The 20,907-nt window shown below is 40.6% G+C and overlaps 1 protein-coding gene across 5 annotated transcripts in view; it reads left to right on the top strand.

Annotated features, from left to right (window-relative positions):
* The window catches only part of CTNNBL1 (catenin beta like 1), a 161,378-nt gene that overhangs the window by 93,270 nt on the left and 47,201 nt on the right, over positions 1-20,907 (top strand). For all 5 annotated transcript variants that reach the window (XM_038572282.1, XM_038572285.1, XM_038572281.1 and 2 more), the window contains one exon: positions 3,524-3,705. In XM_038572282.1, the coding sequence (XP_038428210.1) occupies positions 3,524-3,705 (182 nt within the window). The remainder of the gene's footprint in view (positions 1-3,523; positions 3,706-20,907) is intronic.

Raw genomic sequence — 20,907 nt, forward strand, 5'->3', positions numbered from 1 at the left:
TTCCTCCCAGATCTAAGCTAGGATACTGTTCCTTTATGCCTCAGAATGCCAGCCTTCTGTCTGTTCTTTAACCTTGCCAACCCATTTCCACCTTAGGGCCTTTGCACATGCTGTTCCTTCTGCCTTTAATGTTTTGCCCCTAAAATGTACAACACCAATTTCTCTCAACACTCAGATGTCAATACAAATGTTACCCCTAAAGAGGCCTTCCCTAATAACCTAATTTAAAATAGCCTCTCCATTCATTCTTTTATATTGCATTCTTTCTATGACACTTAACACTACCAAGTATCTTGATTTTCCATTTGTCTCCTGCAGTTAGAATGTAAGCTCCATGAGGACCAGAACTTCATCTATCCTATTCATATGAGATGTATCCAGTAAATATTTGCAGATTGAGTGAAACATGGGGGAAAAAGTTATTTGCCGACTTCTACTTTTGCCTGATTATTTCATACTAATTTAGTCTCCTTAAATAGATTTACATGGTTTTGAAAGCAGAAGTCATGTCTTAATTTTTATTTTTTTCTTGTGTCTACCACAGTACTGAGTAAGTGCTCAGTAAATATTAAATATTGGCTTGGTTGGTTGATTCACCAGGTATACTAAAATATGAAATGACTAATTTGTTCTTCTTTATCACATAGTGTGTTAAACATTGTATAGTTAGAGAAAATTACACTCCTTAGAGAACTATTTGCAAGAACAGTAGCCAGTGGCAGAATTATTTTATGACCTTTGGACTTCAGGGGGAAAAATATCACCTTTATTGTTTCTTGAAAACAATTTAACTTCCCTAATTCTAAAAAATAATGCATGTTCATTATGGAAAAATAAAAGATACTGAAAAATAGAAAAAGGAATAATAAGATGCAGAAAGCATTTGACAAAACCCGACACCTTTCATGATAAAAATACCTAAACTAGGAATAGAAGGGAACTTCTCCAACCTTTCATATAGAGCATCTACAAAAAATCCACAACTAACATTACTCTTAATGGTTAAAGATTGTACGCTTTCCCCCTAACAAGCAACAAGACAAGGATGTCTTCCTTCACCGCTTATATTCAACATTATACTGGACATTCTAGCCAGGAGAATTAGGCAAGCAAATGAAATAAAAGGAATTCAGATTGGAAAGGAAGAAGTAAAATTATCTCTGTTTGCAAATGACGTTATCTTTATCATTTTTAAGACAATCTAAAAGAATCTACCAAAAAATTATTAGAGCTATAAGTGAGTTCAGCAAGGTTGCAGGATAATATAAAGATTAATATACAAAAATCAGTTGTGTTTCTGTACACTTGCAATGAAAAGTCCAAAAATGAAACTGCAAAGACAGTTCCATTTCTAATAGTATCAAGAATACAATACCTAGAAATAAATATAACAAAAGAAATGCAAGATTTATACTCTGAAAACTACAAAACATTGTTGAAAAAAATTAAAGGAGAGCTGATAAGTGGAAAAATATTTCATATTCATGGATCAAAAGGCTTAATAATGTGAAGATGGCAGTACTCCCCAAAATGATCTACAGATCCAGCACAATCCCTATCAAAAAGCCAGCTGACTTCATTGTAGAAATTGACAAGCTAATCCTAAAATTCATATGGAATTGCAGGGGATCTAGAATAGCCCAAGTCTTGAAAAAAGAAAAATAATGTAGAATTCCAATTTTAAAAGTTACTACAAAGCAGTGCTACTCAAGATATTGTGGTACTGGCATAAATTAATAGAATATAATTAAGAATCCAAAGATAAAAATGTGTTTCTGTGGTCAGCTGACTTGCAATAAGAATATCAAGACCATGCAAAGAGAAAGAAAGAATAGTCCTCAACAAATGGTACTGGGACAGTTGGATATCCACATGCAAATGAATGAAGTTGTACCATAACTTCACACCACATACAAAAATTAACTCAAAATGAATCAAAGAACTAAATATTAGAACTTAAACTTTTAACTCTTAGAAGCAAACGTAAGTGTACATCTTCATGACATTGGATTTGGCAATGGTTTCTTAGCTATGACACCAAAAGCACAAGTAACAAATGACAAAATAGAGGAGTTAGACTTCTTCAAAAGTAAAAACTGGTGTGCTTCAAAATATACCATCAGGAAAGTGAGAAGGTGACCCCTAGAAAAGAAGAAAATATTTACACATCATTTATCAGGGGCTTGTATCCAGAACAAAGAGCTCTTACAACCAAATAATAAATATAAGTAAGCTAATTTTAAAAATGGACAAAGGATCTGAGTAGACATTTCTCTGAAGAAGATATACAAATGTGTAATAAGCACATAAAAAGATGGTTGACAGCATTAGTTATCAGGGACATGCAACTTAAAACCACAGTGAGATACTATTTTATACCCACTAGGATAGCTAGAACCAGCAAGTCAGCTGACAAGTGTTGGTAAGATGTGGAAAGTCAGAAAACATACACAGTGCTGGTGAGAATGTCAGATGGTGCAGCCAATTTGGAAAAAAGCCTGATGGTTCCACAGAAGGTTAAACACAGGATTACCATATATCTCAGCAATTCCACTTCTCGGTATACATACATCCAAGAGAAATGAAAACATATGTCCACTCAAAACCTTGTACATGAATGTTTTTAGCACCATTATTCATAATGGCCAAAAGGTAGAAACACCCCAAATACTCATCAGTGGATGAACACATAGACAAATTGTGGCATATCCATACAATGAACTGTTATTCAGCCACAGAAAAGAAAGGAGTACTGAAACATGCTACAACATGGATGAATCTTGAAAACATTGTGCTGAGGGAAAGAAGCCAGTCACAAAAGTCCACATATTGTTTGATGCCCTTAACTTGACATGTCTGGAATAGCAAAGCCATAGAGACAAAATAGATCAGTGGTTGCAAGGGAGTGGGAGTGGGGAGGGGAGGAACATGACCACTAAAGAGTAGGGGATTTTTTGTCAGGATAATAAAAATGTTCTACAATTGACTGTGGTGATAGTTGCATATATCTGTGAATATACTAAAATTCATTGAATTGAACATTTTAAATGGGTGAATTGGATGGTATGTGAATTATGTTTTGATAAAGCTGTTAAAGAAAAAGGAAATAAGGCAGTTCATAATCCCACCACCCTGAAGTAATCTCTATTAGCATTTTGAGCTATTTCTTCCCAATCTTTTTTCCCCCAATTTTTAATGCATATTTTTCACATATTTGAGGTAATGTTTCATATAGAATTTTGGGTATTACTTTTTATGCTTATCATTCTGACCATAGAAATTTGTTCATTCTATTATAGACTTACTTAATTATTAAAAAGTATGTAATACTCCATGTAGATCTATCATTATGTAATAATTTTCTCACTGGTAGACGTTTAAGTTCTGTTTTTTCTTTCGTCCCCCTCTCCCCCATTATAATGAGTACTGCAGTATATACTCCCCCTCCCTATTTTTTTTTTTTTTTTTTGGAAACTAGAACATCCCCATTGAATGCCTTATATGAAACCTCTTTTGTTCCTAGAGAAAAGAAGATCTCCCGGAGCAGTGCCCTGAAAGTGCTGGACCATGCCATGATTGGACCCGAAGGCACAGACAATTGCCATAAGTTTGTTGATATTCTTGGCTTACGAACCATCTTTCCCCTGTTCATGAAATCTCCCAGGAAGATCAAGAAAGTGGGAACCACTGAGAAGGAACATGAAGGTAGGGTTCACTGGAGAAGGCAGCCTACTTTAGGTGTATAGAAGGAATGGGAAGAATGAGAGCTACTTTGAAAAACTGATGTGAGGTTGAGGAGCAGACTCTGAGGCCCAAGAGTGCTACCTTTTTCTTTTCTTTCTGTTTTCTGTGTGGAAACGCAGCCTGGAGACCCTAGATCACTGATGGTCTTTGTTGCATTCGTTCTCTGCTTCCTTAAATCCTAGTGGTTCCATTTCCTCCTGGCCTATTAATAAGTCTGTGCATGAGGGTTTTGTTTTCTTCACTGTAATTTGTAGTGACTTGTCTCTCTGATGGAAGACCCTTTTGAAAAGAGTAATGAGGTGGCAACACATGTCACCTCCAGAGCGGTGCTTTCACCTCCAGAGCGGTGCTTTCATGTATTTCTGTATTAAAGTATGATTCAGCCAACATCAGGAATTGCCGAAATAAACTATTTACAGCTCAGGTTCCCCTTTTTATGTTTCTCCTCCCTGATGGTGCACACTCCCAGCAAAATGCTGCCATGAATTGCGATGCTGTAACTGGAGTAGTTACGGCTCGGCCAATCTCCTCCTGCTATTGTCTGGTAGCTTGCTGCATCCCTCCCCCCAGTAAGTAGCTGCAGAGCAACCTGGAAGGCCAGGAATTTATGAGCATTGACAGTTCTGCTGGAAACTAACAGACACTTGCACCAGGGAATTGACATGGTTGGATGGTTATTTTAAAGCATGGGGAAGGGGGGCCAAGGAACTGGTGTGTATGAGAAAGGAGAAAAACCTGGGCCAATTGGCCCATTTGGTTGTCTTGTTAGAAGTTAACATTTGTCCCATGGTTTGGGTGATTTTTTTTGTCAGTGATTGGTAGAATTGATGTGGATATCTACAGGGTCTTTTGCATTCCTCACCCTCCTAGATAAAAGTTTGAGAGATCCTGTCTATCCCTTCTCAGATGAATTTGGCTTAGCCTCTATCAACTCAGAGTGGCTAAAGGGAAGGTGATGTGACTGTCTTCAGAGGTCACTTCCAGTGGTGTCTTCTCTGATCACCTCAGCTCTCCAGAGACAACAGAAAGTCTGGCAGGGTTGGAACTGGCAGGGCAAAGGACTGGACTTGAGATCTGAGAACAAGGAGAGAGTTCTGTTCACCCTGGTCAGTTATTGGCCACATACGAGCTGTGGACATGCTAACCCCACTGCCAGTCTGTTTTCTTTCCTCAATGGGAATTGAGCAAAACAAGGCCCTGGGAAAGGGAATGGATAGTTTTGGAGATCTAACAGATAGTTTTGCGGTCATTGAATACCTGCCACATTTCTGCACTACTGGGTTGTGGACTGTTTTATTTAGGCTTCACATCCTATGAAGTAGATCTTTTTTTTTTTTAGGTAAGGAAATCAGCTGAGAAAGGAACCAACCTGTGGTTCTATAGCTCACTGGCTATGTGACAACAGCCTTTTACTTAACTTCTCTGGACTGTATTCTCCTTTCAGGTCTGTCAGATGAGGAAACTAGACTAGTGAACTAGAAGCTCTGATATCTGTACCTTATGATTCTGAGGCACAGGCCCTAGTTGTTAAGGCTTTGTCCTGTGATCCAGGAAACTCCTCAGGAACTATGCTATGGCTGACCTGCTGGGTTCTGTTGAGAGACCTGATGCTGCATCTTCAGCATGCTTGAAGAAAGGTACAATAGGAAAACAGCCCTTAGCAGTCTTTTGCTCTGCGTGCATGGTGCTGAGAAGAAAAAAAGTGACAGACTCAGTGAGCAGCTGTTTTCCTTTTGAAAAATGTGCCCAGTGGCGTGCTGGTAACAGTACATTTGCTTTAGAGTACCAGCATTAGGAATTTGATAACATTATATTAGTGAGGGCAATGGCTTGGTAAGACAGCTCCTGGAAGGCATGTTTGGCCTGTAATGGCTGGTGAGGATGAGCTCTGCATTCTGAATACACCAGCACCCAGAGAAAAGTGAACTCCAGGGAGAAAATGCAGCCGTGGGCCTCTACCTGCCCCTGCTGCTGGCTGCTGCTGCTCCTGGCAAACTGGCGCTCAGGCCTTGATGGGAGTGTGAGAACGGAGGCAGAGCAGGGCAGGGGCACATTGTGCAAGGTTTCTTTGTCCCATTCTATCCTCTGGATTATTCTACCTATGCTGGCCCTTCTGATGCAAGAGGACCAGGTTTGTGTGATTAAAAACTAGAACACAGCAGCCTCAGACCACCAGGAGTATTTATAGACATTACCCAGCTCATTCTTGCCCCCAGGCTTCTACTTTGCTCTTCCCTCCATCTATAAAATTTTCTCTGACCTGTCTGGATACCTTTCAATCATCCTTCAGGTCTTTAGTTTGGGGTTTTTTTTTTTTTTTTTTAGACATTTATTTATCCATTTTAGAGAGAGAGATAGAGTACAAGAGGGAGAGAGAATCCCAAGTTGACTCGGCTGAGCACCCAGCCCGACACAGGGCTCAATCTCATGACCATGAGATCACAACCTGAGCCAAAACCAAGATCAACTGTGCCACCTAGGTGCGCCTTCAGGTCCTTAGTTTTGATGTCACTTTCTCAGGGAAGCAGATGATGAAACCCTAGACTAGAATAGAGCTTCCTATTACATGGAGACTTGGTCTTAGGACTTTGCCTTCATAGCACTTAGAATATAGAACCAATGGCCTTGTCACCTCTGGGTGCCAGGGCTTAGTCTCATGCTCAGCGTGGTGGTGGATGCACAATAAATGTTTGTTGACTGCATGAATGAACAATCACTTCTCTGAAGGACTGATCATTAAGAGCAAACATGGATTTGGGGCTCTCCCTAGAATACTGCATGGTTGAAGTCAATGCAGTTGACCCTAGTAGATTGTTTGAAAGCAAACACAAATGGGTTGGTTGCTAGCCATAAGTTTTACTTTGTCTCATTGGTTTTGAAATTACGGCAGAAGCCCCCTCTTTAGAGCCATGCCCTTAAGAATTAGGTCTGAAATGGAATAAAGGAAACCTCATTTAAAATGGAGCAAGGAGGCCAGGAGGGGGATCTCTCACAGCCTAACACTTGCTGTTAATTGCAGACCCCCAACAGGAAGAGACATATCTTGTACTCCCCACAGGAAAACACCTATACTTAACTACCCAATAGGAGGAAGATTTTCCCCTTGCCCAGCAACAGCCTAGCCAATGAAAAGCCACTACACTTCGAACTCCTGGTTTATTTGGGTAGATTTTTGTTTATAACATCCCCTCAGAACACCTCCTTTCCCCCATAAAAGAGCAGTCCTCTCCTTTGTTCTGGATTTGCTTATAGTTTTTGCCATAGCTTGAATGGCCTGAATTGTAATTCCCTATTATTCCTGAGTAAACTTATTTTTGCTGGTAAAATAGCTAACAGTTTTATATTTAAGATTAACATACATTATGGATAGAACTTCCTTATACAAGTGAGGCCACCCTGTGACAAGCTGCTTTTGGTAATCCAACAACTCCTAAATAAGCACTATAGGCTGGGAATTAGCTTGCCGGTCTAGAACCTCTAAATGGTTGCTCTGCACTCCTGCCTTTCTTGTCCAACCTCACGGACTTATCACATATGAGAGTTAACTGCTTTAAGTTCAACCAGGTCCAGTCTCAGCACTTGTCACCTCTCAGTAATATAGTTTTGGAATATAGGTGAGGTTTGGTGGGGAGAGGTCCAGAGCCAATGACCGAGAAAGAGTTTTGAGACGTCTTTGGTGCAAAATGGTGGTTTTATTAAAGCATAGGGACAAGACCCGTGGGCAGGAAGTGATGTTGTCCTGGGCTTGTGAGGGGTGGCTGACTGTATACTTGGGAGTCTCAACTCCCAAGATAAGGAAAAGGGAGATTTCAAAAGAGCTTTCATATATTAAAGAGGACCTACAAGATACTGAAGGCCTTGCCATTGTCCAGTTAAAGGTTTTTCTCCTAGTAAGGCATTAACATTAAGATAGTTGGGAGTTTCCTTCTGGAAGTTAGGTTATTGATAAGAATGCTTTTTTCTTGTAAATCACTAAGACATAAACTAAGGGAGACTTAGGTCTATAGGACTATAATCTGTAATTTCTATAAGGTAAATATTTGTTTTTCCTTTCCCTTAGGTTTAGGGCAGCCAAGAGTGCCTGAGGAATGTGAAACATATCCCACCCAGGAGTGGGGGGGAGGAGGCGTTTGCAGGGTGTGAACTTGTGCTTTGTCCTCAGCTAGCCTTCTGTTCCCCAACATCAGCACCTTCCCCAACTCTTAGAGGGTAGCAGTGTAGCCTGGTATGGTACAGATAGATCCACTGCTTATCAACCGTGTGATCATCCTAAACTCTCAGGGCCTTAGTTGCCCCGTGAAATGCTAGATCTACTACATGGGGGGTTGTGAGGGTCCGGTGAAAAGACCTATATAAACTTAATGTGGATGCCGAAATAGTGTAGGCACGTTAAGAAATTCAAGTTCTCAAACTCTTACCAAACCTGTCTTCAGTTCTGCCCATTGTGGCCTTTGTCCCATGTACTCATCCTCCTGAGAGGTCACTGGAAAGCCAGGCTGCCCATGCCTGCGGGGGTGGGAGTGTGGTGGTGGTGGTGGGGTAGATACTAGGAGATTATGACTGGATTTTACTGCCCTGCGGTGTAATAGCTCCATGCTCTGGAGCTGCATGAGACTGGGCAAGCTGATTGTTGATGGGCATGTCAAGTGTCATGATATGCTAAATAGAGGGTAGCATAAAAACAGCTATGTTCCTCAAATCAACAGAAGGGGTTGAGAGGAGAATCTAGATTAAGGTGACTCTAGAGAGGAGGTAAAAAGCAAAAACCACCCTTAAGGCCTAGAATTGCTGGTAATTTAGTTCCGCTTTTTGTGGGTTGGGCTGGAGAAGGACAAGAATTATTATAATTGAAATCCTTTCAGGTTTGCATAATAAAACCTTCAGAAATAGATCAGGGGAGGCACTTAGCTTGGGGGATGGGTTGGAAAGAAAAAATTTGCCCTTGGGAATAATAGCATGATTGGCTGCCTCCTAGGTTTTATAAGGATTAGTACAGAATGAGTTGTCTCCTTGGTATTAACTGCTTCAGAATGGGAGGGAAGAAGAAAAGAACTGGAATCCAGAAGTGGCATTTGACCTTTTACTTCTTGTCTCTTTTAAAATTCTTATTAAAATAGGTCCAATTTTCCTTGTATTGCTTCATTAGGTAGGTGAGTTATTGAGTTTGTAGCAGTTCTAGTTAATTGTGCTGTTTTAACATGGTTCCCCCGGAGGCTGTTAGGAGCTTTAGGGGGGTGAGCTACAAAGCCGTGAGTAGGTGTGTGGTGTGCATGCTCGGCATATGACAGCAGTTGATAACAGGTCACTGCTCTAAAGAATATTTTTCTGTTATCTGCAAAGAATTGTGATTGCGGAGGAATCAGGAATCATCTGGAAGCATGTTACCTGGTGCCTCTCAGACTCCCAACACCAAGGGAGTGCAGACCAGAGCTCCTGCCACCTACCAGCGTTGGAAGAGGGAAATGGCAAAACCTTTCCTATAGTCATTAGAGAACCAAGTTTGGTCAGCATGAGTGAAAAAGAAACATTTTTAATGCCTCCATGGTGGGCTGTGGCAATGACATGACATCGTTTGGAGGTGCCTTTTATCAGGGCTCTTGCTTTGTTCAAAATTTAACAAAGACACGAATGAAATCCTGGGGGACTCTGCTCTTCCCCAGTGTTCCATCTCCAGATCCTTTTCCTTGGATTGGCAGTGTCTTCCCTCAGTTATTTTTCTGTTTTACTGTATATACTCTCCTTGATTTCGTCTACTTACTGCAGCTTTAACCCATATCTCTTTGCTCCTGATCCCCAAATCTTCAACCTGTGTCTCTCCCAGGCTCTAGTCAGTTCATCTAATTAACCAGCAGACAACTCTATCAGGTCAACTCAGCTCATTCAAAACTATATTCATTCCTTCATTGCCCAAGGCTCTTCTGCTTTTTCTGTATGGGATAATGGTCACCACAGCACCATGCTCTATTCCACCACCCAAAGCAGAGATCCATGCTTGACTCTCATAGTCCTCACATGTAATTGGTCATAAATCCTATAAATTCTGCCTTAGTCAGTCCTCTCCACTGATTCCAGTACCACTGACTGCTCTTATCATCTCTCCTGTCACTATAGCCTTAATAATTTTCTCTGCCCTAGCTTCCCAGCCCTCCTGTCCCCTCATTCTGTCCTGCATGCCACCACCCAAAGGAGAGAGACACTCCCAGCCCACAACTGTAAAATTACAGTTTATGGAAGGACGGAAATAAACATGGGGAATAAAGCAAGCTTACATGTATTTACCAGAAAACCATATTAGTGAGGACAAAAACATACCAAGCAAGAATTACTTCATTATTCAGGGGGATGGGAGAACAGTAATGCTTAGCAAGGAAGGCACTTCTGGTGCAAGGGAGAGGAGGGCTATAGGCTAAGAACAGATGGTGCCAGGATTTCAGCCTACCAGTTTGTCATTAACCTGTATTCAGCATCTGTAGTAGTGTCTTTACATATCTGATAATGTTTGAGTCTTAGGGCTACCCCATACAAGGGAGGTGTTATTTCTCATTCTGAAAATGAGGAGATTGTAATGACTTCAAGTAATATAGTGGGTAAGTGTCTAAACTAAGACTTACACCCTCAGCTTGTGACCACAAATCTCACGCATTTCATGAAGCCATGCCATCGGTATGTGCTCTTCTGGATCGAAGCCAGCTTGCTCTTCTCTAGGTTGCTGGTGAAATCAAAAGCTCTTGATCAGAAGACCTTGGTTCTAATCTTGGTGCTTTGACCCAGGGAGGTCATGATGGTGGTGGAGACTCTTACTTAACCCTTTCAAATTGCATAAGTTATTAGAAGCTAATAGCAAAATAACTCAGGAAGACTGTGTCTAGACATTTCTAATGCCTTTCATGGAGCTCACTCATGGTAGGTGCTCAATAAATATTAGTGGAGGGCAGCCCTGGTGGCTCAGAGGTTTAGCGCCGCCTTCAGCCCAGGGCATGATCCTCGGGACCCAGGATTGAGTCCCACGTCGGGCTCCCTGCATGGAGCCTGCTTCTCCCTCTGCCTGTGTCTCTGCCTCTCTCTCTCTCTGTGTCTCTCATGAATAAATAAATAAAATCTCTAAATAAATAAATAAATAAATAAAATTGGTGGAGTGAATAAATGAATTTATTTAACACCAGTATAGTGTTAACCATCAATAGTCAGGATCGAGGCATGTATCAGTAGTAAAGAGCATTGCATAATTCAAGGAATTCTTACCAATTAACCAATGTATGGTTCTCCCACAAGGCCACTCAGCTTCTGTTCCACAGTAACATTTAAAACATATTTGTTTATTCACCTGTAAGAATAGATTAATACCTGCCTCTTTAGGTTAGTGTGAGAATTATTACTGTGAGGTGACTGGCTTATGCAGGTCTAACATAGTGTAGAGGTTTGGTAAATGTTAGCTTATATAGATTATTATTATTTTAATACTGACCCTAGACATCATACTATACTAATACTTGTTATATTAGAGGTTGTAGAAGTCTAGGAAGGAGTTTTCTAGAGTTCTGGGAATGCTTAAGAGAAGAGATGACATTCTATTCCTTAAAAGATATATAGTATTCCTTCTTATACCAGTGAGGGTAATGGCAGAGCGGAGAGTGGGTGCTAAGGCATATATAGCTAGTTATTGTGATATGGATGATTAAGAATATGGGATTTTGATTAAGACAAAGCTTATGTTGGTGTCTTGGTCCTGTTGTTTACTGTCTGTGTGACTTTGGGAAAGTTGCTTAACTTTTCTGAGCCTGTATTTCCTCACTTGTAAAATTGCGGTGATATTGGACTCTATCTCATAAGGATGCTATGTGAGGATTCAGTGAAATAATACAAATCAAGTGCTTATTAGCACAGTTTCTGCTTCCTTAATATTAGTGGCTGGAATGAACATGGTTTTCCCATTTGTGTTCCTCTTCTTTCCATTCTGTGGGTGATTTTTAAAGTATCTACCTAAAGAAATGCCTTTCCTCCCTGAATCTGCCATTCATAGAGGTGGACTGTGAACATGTCAGTCCCATGTGGAAAGTAACACAAAAACCTTCTCCAGAGAAGACATACCAAGGCAGCTCCATGTCCCCACTTCTCTATACTGTCTGTAAAAAGAGATGTCAAAGATTTTTGTCCCCCTTATATTCCCCAAACTTGAAAATGAAAAAAGGTTGGTTATAGTGGTCAGAACAGTGAGCAAGTGAAGAACAAACCGTATTTAATTTTAAGAATACCATTAAGTCATGTGCTAACGGGCACTTTATGTTAAACAAGGATGGAAATGTCTTGCTGTTGTTTTTGTTGTTTGAAAACCTCATAATTGAACAGTTTCTGGATCAATTCCTTTTCTCTCCCTCCAGCTGCTTGTCTCATTCCTGACCTCAGATGACAAAATGTAGGGATGCTGAAATAAGCAATGTGTTTGGGTTCCTTTCATCAGGCTACAGGGGATGATTTTGAGTGTTGCACATCTGGTTTGCTAACTGGTTCCAGTCATATTAAGGATTTACCCACAGGCCTTTCCCAACTAGAGCACAACATAGTTGTTTGCCAATGAGGAAGACCATGAAACAAGCTTTATTTGCCATCCTGGAAGAAACTGCTCTTTTATGGGGAGGAAGAGGGAAAATAGGCTTATGGCCAGCTCACATTTATTGGGCATCTACTAAGAGACTCAGGGCTTTATAGGTGTCTATACTTTATGAATTAGGCATCTTAATCTTCTTTTTTAGAAATGAGTGTTAGTTTGTTAATTACCAAATACTTTTAGGAAGTAAATGACAAAAGCAGAATTTGAGCCTTGGTCTATTTCCAAAGCTCCTTCCCACACCAGGGTGGCTCCAGTGGTCTTCTGATTGGCATCCATGGGCAACACAGAGCAAAGAGGATTGTCTTTGGAGGCAGAGAGACCTGGCTTCACATCCCAGCTCTACTCCCAAACGAGCAGGTAGCCTTGGACAAGTTATTCTCTCTGGACTTTGAATTCCTCTTCAATCAACAATCCTGATAAACTCTTTCTCAAAGAGTTATATGAAGAATAATGATCAAAAAAAAAAAAAAAAAAAAAGAAAAGAAGAAGAAGAAGAAGAGTGATCATCCTACATAGCCTAGCTTGTAACAGTTTAATGATAATATAGTACTCGTATCATTTTCCTTTCAAAAATAGTCCTCTCAGGGTAGCCCCGGTGACTCAGCGGTTTAGCACAGCCTTCAGCCCAGACATGATCCTGGAGACCCGGGATCAAGTCCCACGTCGGGCTCCATGCATGGAGCCTGCTCCTCTCCTCCCTCAGCCTGTGTCTCTGCCTCTCTCTCTCTCTCTCTCTCTCTCTCTCTGTCTCTCATGAATAAATAAATAATTAAAATCTTAAAAAAAAAATAGTCTTCTCAGCCTCTCCTACTTTTCATGTTTACATGTGGGATGCCAGTTCATTAGCTTTTGTGGGTGTGAAGCTCAGTTGACCAGGACTTCGTGTATGGACAGGCTGTGTCATAATAAGAGTTTTCAAAGAGATAGGGCTGCCACTGTTTATCTCGATGGCCTATTAATACGGACCCTCAGTTATAATTCTGATCATGCTAGCCCTGTCAAAATGTATCAAGTCTTGAATGAAGTACCAGACCCTTCTGTTTGAGTTTGACTCACAAGTAAAGGGTCTGTTTCTATGGTTAACAGCCCTGAAGGTAGGTTAATGAGGCTTCATTCATTCTTTTATTAACAGACCACTAGTCCCTGCTTTGTGCCAGGCTTGGTGCTGTAGATGGAAGGTGAACAAGCTCACCTCTCATCTAGGGAGACATAGAAACCTGTATTTATATTGCAAGGTAAAAGGCAGAAGCAAGCGTGAAGCACTGTGGGAGCAGGGGCTTCCTATCTGTTTTGGGTGGTGGGAAAGCAAGCGGAGATTAGAAACCACTCTAACTCAGACACATAGCTCTTGAGCCAGAGTTCAGTATGAGTTAGCCAGGTGAAGGAGTGTCAAGTGGATAAAGCAGTATGTATTAATAAAGGTTGGAAGGGATAAGACTGTAGTGAGCCTTAAACCTGGCTGCTGATAAGAATCATCTGGAATCTTGTTTCAAATGTAGTCTTCTGGGACACGTTCTCAGACTTTCCCATTGTACTGGTCTGCATGATGTTGGCGGATCTGTACTTTTATTAGGCTTCCCAGGAGTACTCTCTGAGACCAGTCTGGTACCAGCTCTTGGTGAGAAGAGCATAGAATCGGAGGTAAGGTGGTTAAGCAGAAGCCAGACCTTGAAGGATCCTGCAGAGCTCTTGTGAGGACTTAGGTAATACATGTACACTGCTTAGGAGAGTACCTGCAACAGAGGAAGCTTTCATTGATGTGGGTGGTTATTGCTGTTCTTATTTTATTATGTTATACGAAGAAACGATTCCCTCCAATTTTTACAGATCATAGATATAGTAGTACTTTTGGTTATTTTGGCTATCTCATCTAATTTGGCACAAATCTGAGTGGAGAAGATGAAGGAGAAACAATCATTCCTGTTTTTCTTTGTGTTTTTCATTTTGCCAGGTAGAAACTTAGTTCTCTAGTGACAGCATTAGCTGAATTCTTATTTTGGATATAGAATTTTCCACCGGTACATTTATTATTTTGTCAATATAACTCTGTTAGTTTTCATTTATAATCTTGATTAAATTTTATAGAACTGGTTTAGCATGCAATGCATCTCCTTTATAGAAGACAGACAAATACCAGGTGTAGAAGCAACAATAGAGAAGTAACCAAACCTTTTTAGGCTATTTTGCCAGAATTTTTAGGTGGTGCCAAAGTGAGGTACTAACTTAGGGGCCAAGAAGCAACTGTGGGCTCTGGTTTATTAAAATTCAGCACATAATCTTTACTCGGATGTGCTTCCTAATATTATCATTTAGGACCATTTCTTGTTCTGAGTACTCTGGAAAGTTTTAACATTCATTATCTCATTTCACCTAATCCCCACAATAACCCTGTGAAACGTATGTTATTACCCACATTTTACAGGTGAGAACACTGAAGCACAGAGAAGTTATTGTCTTGAAAAATCACACAGCTAGTACATAGCCTTTGCTAGGAATTTTTCTGTGGCTTTCAAAAGTTGAATCATAAGCAATGTGTTCTCCTTTTTTAAAACTCATAAATCAGGGCCTAACTTAAACTGCTCACTGTCTTCTCTAATCAGTTTGAGTCCTCAGTAGTCCTGCTCTCCCTGCCCACCCCCGTACTGCATAAATAACCTCTGTCTCTCCGTCCTGAACATTTTGCCCTGCCACACTTTATTCACTTCTTCTTGGCTTCCAACTTTGAGTGTATCTACCTACTGAAAGCCTCTTCTCTCCTCATGGCCTCCCAGACTTGAAGCTCAACACCACTTCACCAGTTTCTATTCCTAAACTTTCCTGTTTGCTTCCCTTGCATACTTGGCCTTTAAACACTTTACTCAGCACTGGTCTGTTTTCTCCCTCTGTTGGGCCCCTTTTAGGAATGAGACATAAATCCATAGTTTTTGAACCCCCATTGATCAGTATGACTCCAAGAGCTTTGACAAAATACACATGCCTGGGCCCCACTTCCAGAATTTCTGAGGACAGGGACTCCAAACATGTATATTTTAAACAGCTTCAGAAGCTGTCACTTAGCTAGTTCTAAGAAACCACTGGCCAGAATGTTCAGAGTACAAGCATAGAGAAGTGCCCTTTTTGCTTTCTGTGCCAAAAGAAGATTCTTGACATGGTGGGTCTTAGGAGGAGGCTTGCTAGTAGAAATGGCTTTGTAGCTTTTTCTGAGTGTGAATAAAATAACCTAATGTAGGAAATTCAAGCATCATGAGAAGGGATGGAGGAAAAGTAAAAATCACCCTCCCGTCTCACTACCCAGAAGTAATTACTGGAAGCATCATGGACTCCATCCATTCAGACATCTGTGTTAAGGGGTAGGGGTTTTGTATATATGCACATCATTTTGTGTAAATGGAATCATGGTGTTTATGCTGTTTTGTAACCTGTTTTTACTCAGTGCGTCTAGGGCATATTTATTGGGGTAATAAGTCTTTTAGCATAGTTAGGAAGCTAGACTATGTTTGTAGGAGGCAGGCTAGATTTCAGGTTACATGATCAGTTTGTGGAGGTGATAGTTTGGAAAGGTGAGCTGTGCTTGGATGGTCATGTTGGCTCTCCCAAGTATTGTGAATGTGCTAGGACTTCAGGATAGTAAGGAAATGAGGCATAGACTAAAGGCTAACACATCTAAGGCCCCTTGGATGCAGTGTAAGAGGTGAGAAGGCCTTTCAAATGGTTGTGTGTGTGTGTGTGTGCACGCGCGTGTGTGGCTATTTTGTTAGACATGTTGGCATCTAGCAGTAGATATAATGTGGAAGGGGATAAACTGAAAACAAACTTGTATACATTTCACTGCTCATAAAGAATACGATTACATGTGTGAGATGTTTGTTTGTGTCCACCTTCCAGGACTCTTGTGATATTGGATGTGATTTTTATAGGCAACAGCGTGCGGGTTGCTGGAGAAATGTTCTGTGTATTTAATCATGCTGCAGTCTTACTTATTTGGTTGGGGTTTTTTTGTTTTGTTTTGGTTTGGTTTGGTTTGGTTTTTTTGTTTGTTTTGGGTTTTTTTATGGTAAGAAAATGTCTTTGGCTTGCTTTTATAGTCAGATTGATTTTGCTTGTGGGTGTCCAGATGCTGATGAGCTGTAATTAGCATAAAAAGGAGGTTGGAAAGATGTTGAACATTCTTTTCTAGTAATCAGAGATCCCCAAACAGAAATTATTCTCAGGTATCAGGTCCAAGAGAAGCAGCTCTTTTCTCTTTCAGATGTGAGTCCATTAAAGGATAGGAGTGTTAGTTAGTTGAGATCACTGTTGTGCCCAAGATTGCGAATCCGAGAAACCACCAAGGAGCCGACACCAATGCAAATGCACGAGGGTTTATTAGCAAGCTCGAGCTTGGGTCCAAGTATACCCAACACAAGGGAGCAGGGACTTGGACCCCAAAGTGGGTTACAGCTGGGTTTTTTATAGGCTGGTCTAGGGGATTTTCAGAAGGGGTGGAGGAATTTCTCAAGTTCTGTTTACATTCTGATGTGGGGCTTGGCTTTCAAGGACATTGAGCTCTGTTCCCATTCTAATATGGGACTTTCTACCATGGGCGTGGGCTCTGTTGTCTTTCTGATATGGGATTCTCTGCCGAGGGCAATTCTGAGCTCTTATTCACAGGGGCCTAAGATGGCTGTACTTGTGCTAATGCTAAACTTGAGGTGGAATGGCCTTGATTTTTCTCGGCCTCCACAATCACCACTGGGAATGGGGCAAGAGAGTCTTGCTATGAGCCATCATGGGGGTAATTTTCTGCAATTGAGTGCCTCTGAGCATTAGTAACTTTAAATCCTTAAGTAGCCTATTAGAAAGGATCCCTGGCCTGGGTTCAGGGGATCTGTTTTCTGCCATAACTCAGGCTCAGGCTCAGTGATTTGGGTTAAGTACTTTGCCCCCTCTCACCCTGTTTCCCCACTTTTAAGAAGGAAGCAAATACATTTCAGTGTGTGAGAATCAGATAAGATAATATATGGAGAAAGTGCTTTGTATACCATAAAATTATGCAGTGTCTAGTGTGGTGGTATGTATCACATGGATCTTTCTCTGGTCTCCTGCATTCCTTACTTTTTTTTTTTACATACTTTTCTTCCTTGTCCTGGCCCGAAAATAGAAAGCAAATGATTGTTAATTTGTTCCCTATTTGCTGCAGGGTTACCATAAAATAAATTAAGTGTATCATTTTGATAATCATTAAAAAATATGCCTACAACTTTCTTAAATGTATTGATTACTAATAAATCATATCTCTGTTAAGTATACCTGCTGGCTGGCAAACTTGCAGAATAACAGTGTTTGCTAGCCTCAGTAACAGGCTGATTTTCCTGATGATGTGTCAGCCAATGTGAGGTTACTACTGCCAACGAAGGCAGCAATGGTGTCATGTTTATGGAATATTTGCTGTGTTCCCTTGTATACGTGATATCAGTATCCCTACCATCAGCCCAGTGTCAGGTGTCATTAGCCTATTTTATTACTGAGGAAACAGCCCCAAAGAAGTTAAGTACCTTTTCAAATCATGCACAGGATTTAAATTAACATCTGCTGGAACTCAAAGTCATATTCTTGATCCTTTGCTAAAATTTCCCAAGGAGACATCTGAAAACCAAAAAGTTAAATGACTTTTAATCACCAAAGCAACAATCCAATAACTTTAGTTATTTCTAGAAAAAAAATAGGAAGATTTATAATACTGGCAGGGCAGTCCTATTGCCAGGTTTTTTGGTATTTGATAATGTGGTATGTGAATTTTTTCTTTCTTTTTTTAGGGTAGGGTGTATTTTGTAATGTGGGAGTGTAAAATTTTTTTATGACTTCAATCTCATTTTTTGAGAAAATGACCCTTCTAATGATAAAGTTTTTTCTATACATTTTATATGAAATTAGATATGTTTTTCTAAGCCAGAAGCTTGGCATGGTTCTTAATAACAGAATAGCACAGCCTTACAGAAAGAACATTCAGACTTGAGTTCAAATCCCATGCCAGTTGTGTTTTGAGACTCAGTTTCCAGTGTAATGTAGGGGGGTTCCCCACAGCAACAAGCAATTCTTGGACCCCCGCATGGTCTCCAAGAACTCAGCTCAGTTCTGACACTATCTACCCAGAGATAGCTTCAGATTCCACAGGTTAGGGGGCTCAGTCCTATAAGACTAACCCCCACCCCACCCCCTGCTTTGGATGCCATTTGCAAGCCCAAATTGTTACCTGTTCTTCTGACCAAGTGGCTATAAAATCAGAGGTTCCCAAGACCCCCTCCTCAAGTTTGATTAATTTGTTAGAACAGATCACAAAACACAGCAGTATTTTACTTAACAGTTACCAGCGGATGAGTCAGGAACAGCTTGATGGAAGAGCTGCACATGGCAAGGTTGGGGAAGGGGAGTAGGGCTTTCATGCCCTTTCCAGCTGCCACTCTCACAGCACCTCCAAGAGAAACCAACCCAGAAATTCTCCAAACCTTGTCCTTTGGGTATTTAAGGATGCTCATTATATAGGTATGGTGGATTGAACCTGAAGCTTCTCTCCCCTCCCAAGAAGTTTAGGGGTGGGACTGAAAGTTATAACCTTTAATTACAGGGTTGGTTTTCCATGGCAGTCAGCTCCCCATCCTTAGGAGTATTCCAAAAGTCACCTAATTAACAAAACAAAAGACACCTTTATGGCTCTCTTCACTTAGGAAATTCCTAGAGTTTTAGGAGTTTTATGCCAGCAGGTGGACAAAGACCAAATATAAATATCTTATTATAAATCACAATATCACAGTCACCTGAGGCACATTAATTACCTTCACTGATCCCAATGAAGGTTGAGAGTGAGTAGGAATGTCCCAAGTGGGCAAGAAAGGGAAGAGCTTTTAGGTAGGGGGAATAACATATACAAAGGTACCAGAGGATGTGTCAGTGGCACTCTGAAAAAGACAGGCATTCAGTGTTGTGGTCTTAGGGTTAGAGTCTAATAAGCACAATGAACAGATTACTGACCAAGGCTAGTTGGGGTGATCAAGGGGGCAGAGGACCTGGACCAGGACAGCCTTCTCCTAACCTAGCCCCAGCAGACACTCCTAGCTGCAGTACCACTGAGAAAGGAAGAGCCACAGTGCACGTATCATGGTCTTCCTTGGCTATGGTTTATAAATCTACTAAATTTATCTTATTTTTCTAGATCTTTTGTAGAGTCTTCTTTGTTAATCCCAATTTTGGTATCCTTAAGGCATATCTCTCTTTTTGTCTCTTTGAAGTTCATTTGATGACATTAGTTATAATCATGAATACCTCCTGAAGTTAATCTCAGTGTAATTCTTGCTGTCCACACTAACCCTCAATCCCCTTTAATTCCTTTCTCAGATAACTATAACATTTTTCTCCTCTAATGGGCTCACTATTGGAATTCTTGCCCTGCTCCAGTCTGTCTTTGCTTCTTCCAAAACCCTTGCAAAGCACAGGTGAACTGCTTGGGTACCTCCAAAACACACACCTGATCACATAACTCCACTGCTCCTTTCTTTAGGGCTTCTTCATGCTGGTCTAGGATGAAGTCTAGATTTTTTTAGCATGACATTGAAAACCTGCCCATTTGGCCTTCTGTCACTGTTCCCCCATTATCATCCCTGTCCTCTCTCTAGCCTGAACTATTGTAGTTCCTCCATGTCTTGACCTCCATGTATTGACACTTGATGCTTTCCTTTACTTGAGACACTCCTTTACTCCCTTCTCTGTGAGACTAATTACTTATTCTTTGGAATTTTCCCCAATCCGGCTTCTTCCTTGAAGCATTCCCTGGTTTTCCACATTTGTATTTAGACTAGTCCCTTTCTTAGGCTCTCAGTAACATCCTTTGTGTGTGGGGGTCATTGGCTGGCTCTTTTCCATTCATCTGTGAGCTTTGCCCTGCTGTGGAGTATGTGGATTGGGGGGTATAGAATCCCTTTTATCTTTTATATACTTTTGAATAAAAACTCATTTGGAAGGAAAAAAATACTTTTATTATGAAAGATTTCAGGGACATCTGGCTGGCTCAGAGTTCAGAGCATATGACTTTTGACTCAGGGTTGTGAGTTCAAGCCCCATGTTGGTCATATGGGGTCTAAGCGTCCTTAAAAAAGAAGGAGGAGGGGGAGGAGGAGGAGGATTATATTATGAAAGATTTCAAAAACACAAGGTAGAGAAAATTATACACTGAACTTTATGTACCTATCACCCAACTTCTGTGATTAGCATTTGCCAATCTTGTTTCATTCCTCTTTTTTTTCCCTTGGAATATTTTAAGATAATACTAGATATTTTATAATTTCACCTTATGTGTGGAATTTGTAATTTACAAAATTAATAAGTTATATGAATGAGAGTTTTGGCCTTAGGCATTTTTCTAGCTAGAATATATATACTTACATTGGGATCTGCTGATAGTTTAGCCTCATACTGTTAGATGTTACAAGTAGCTTAGATTATGGGGATTCTCAGTCTGGGCCCTACTGATACTGTGGACTTGATACTTCTTTGTGGTGGGAGGCTGTCCTGTGCATTGTAGG

The sequence above is a fragment of the Canis lupus genome, chromosome 24 (genome assembly GCF_011100685.1).
Source record: "Canis lupus familiaris isolate Mischka breed German Shepherd chromosome 24, alternate assembly UU_Cfam_GSD_1.0, whole genome shotgun sequence".
Classification (NCBI taxonomy): domain Eukaryota; kingdom Metazoa; phylum Chordata; class Mammalia; order Carnivora; family Canidae; genus Canis; species Canis lupus.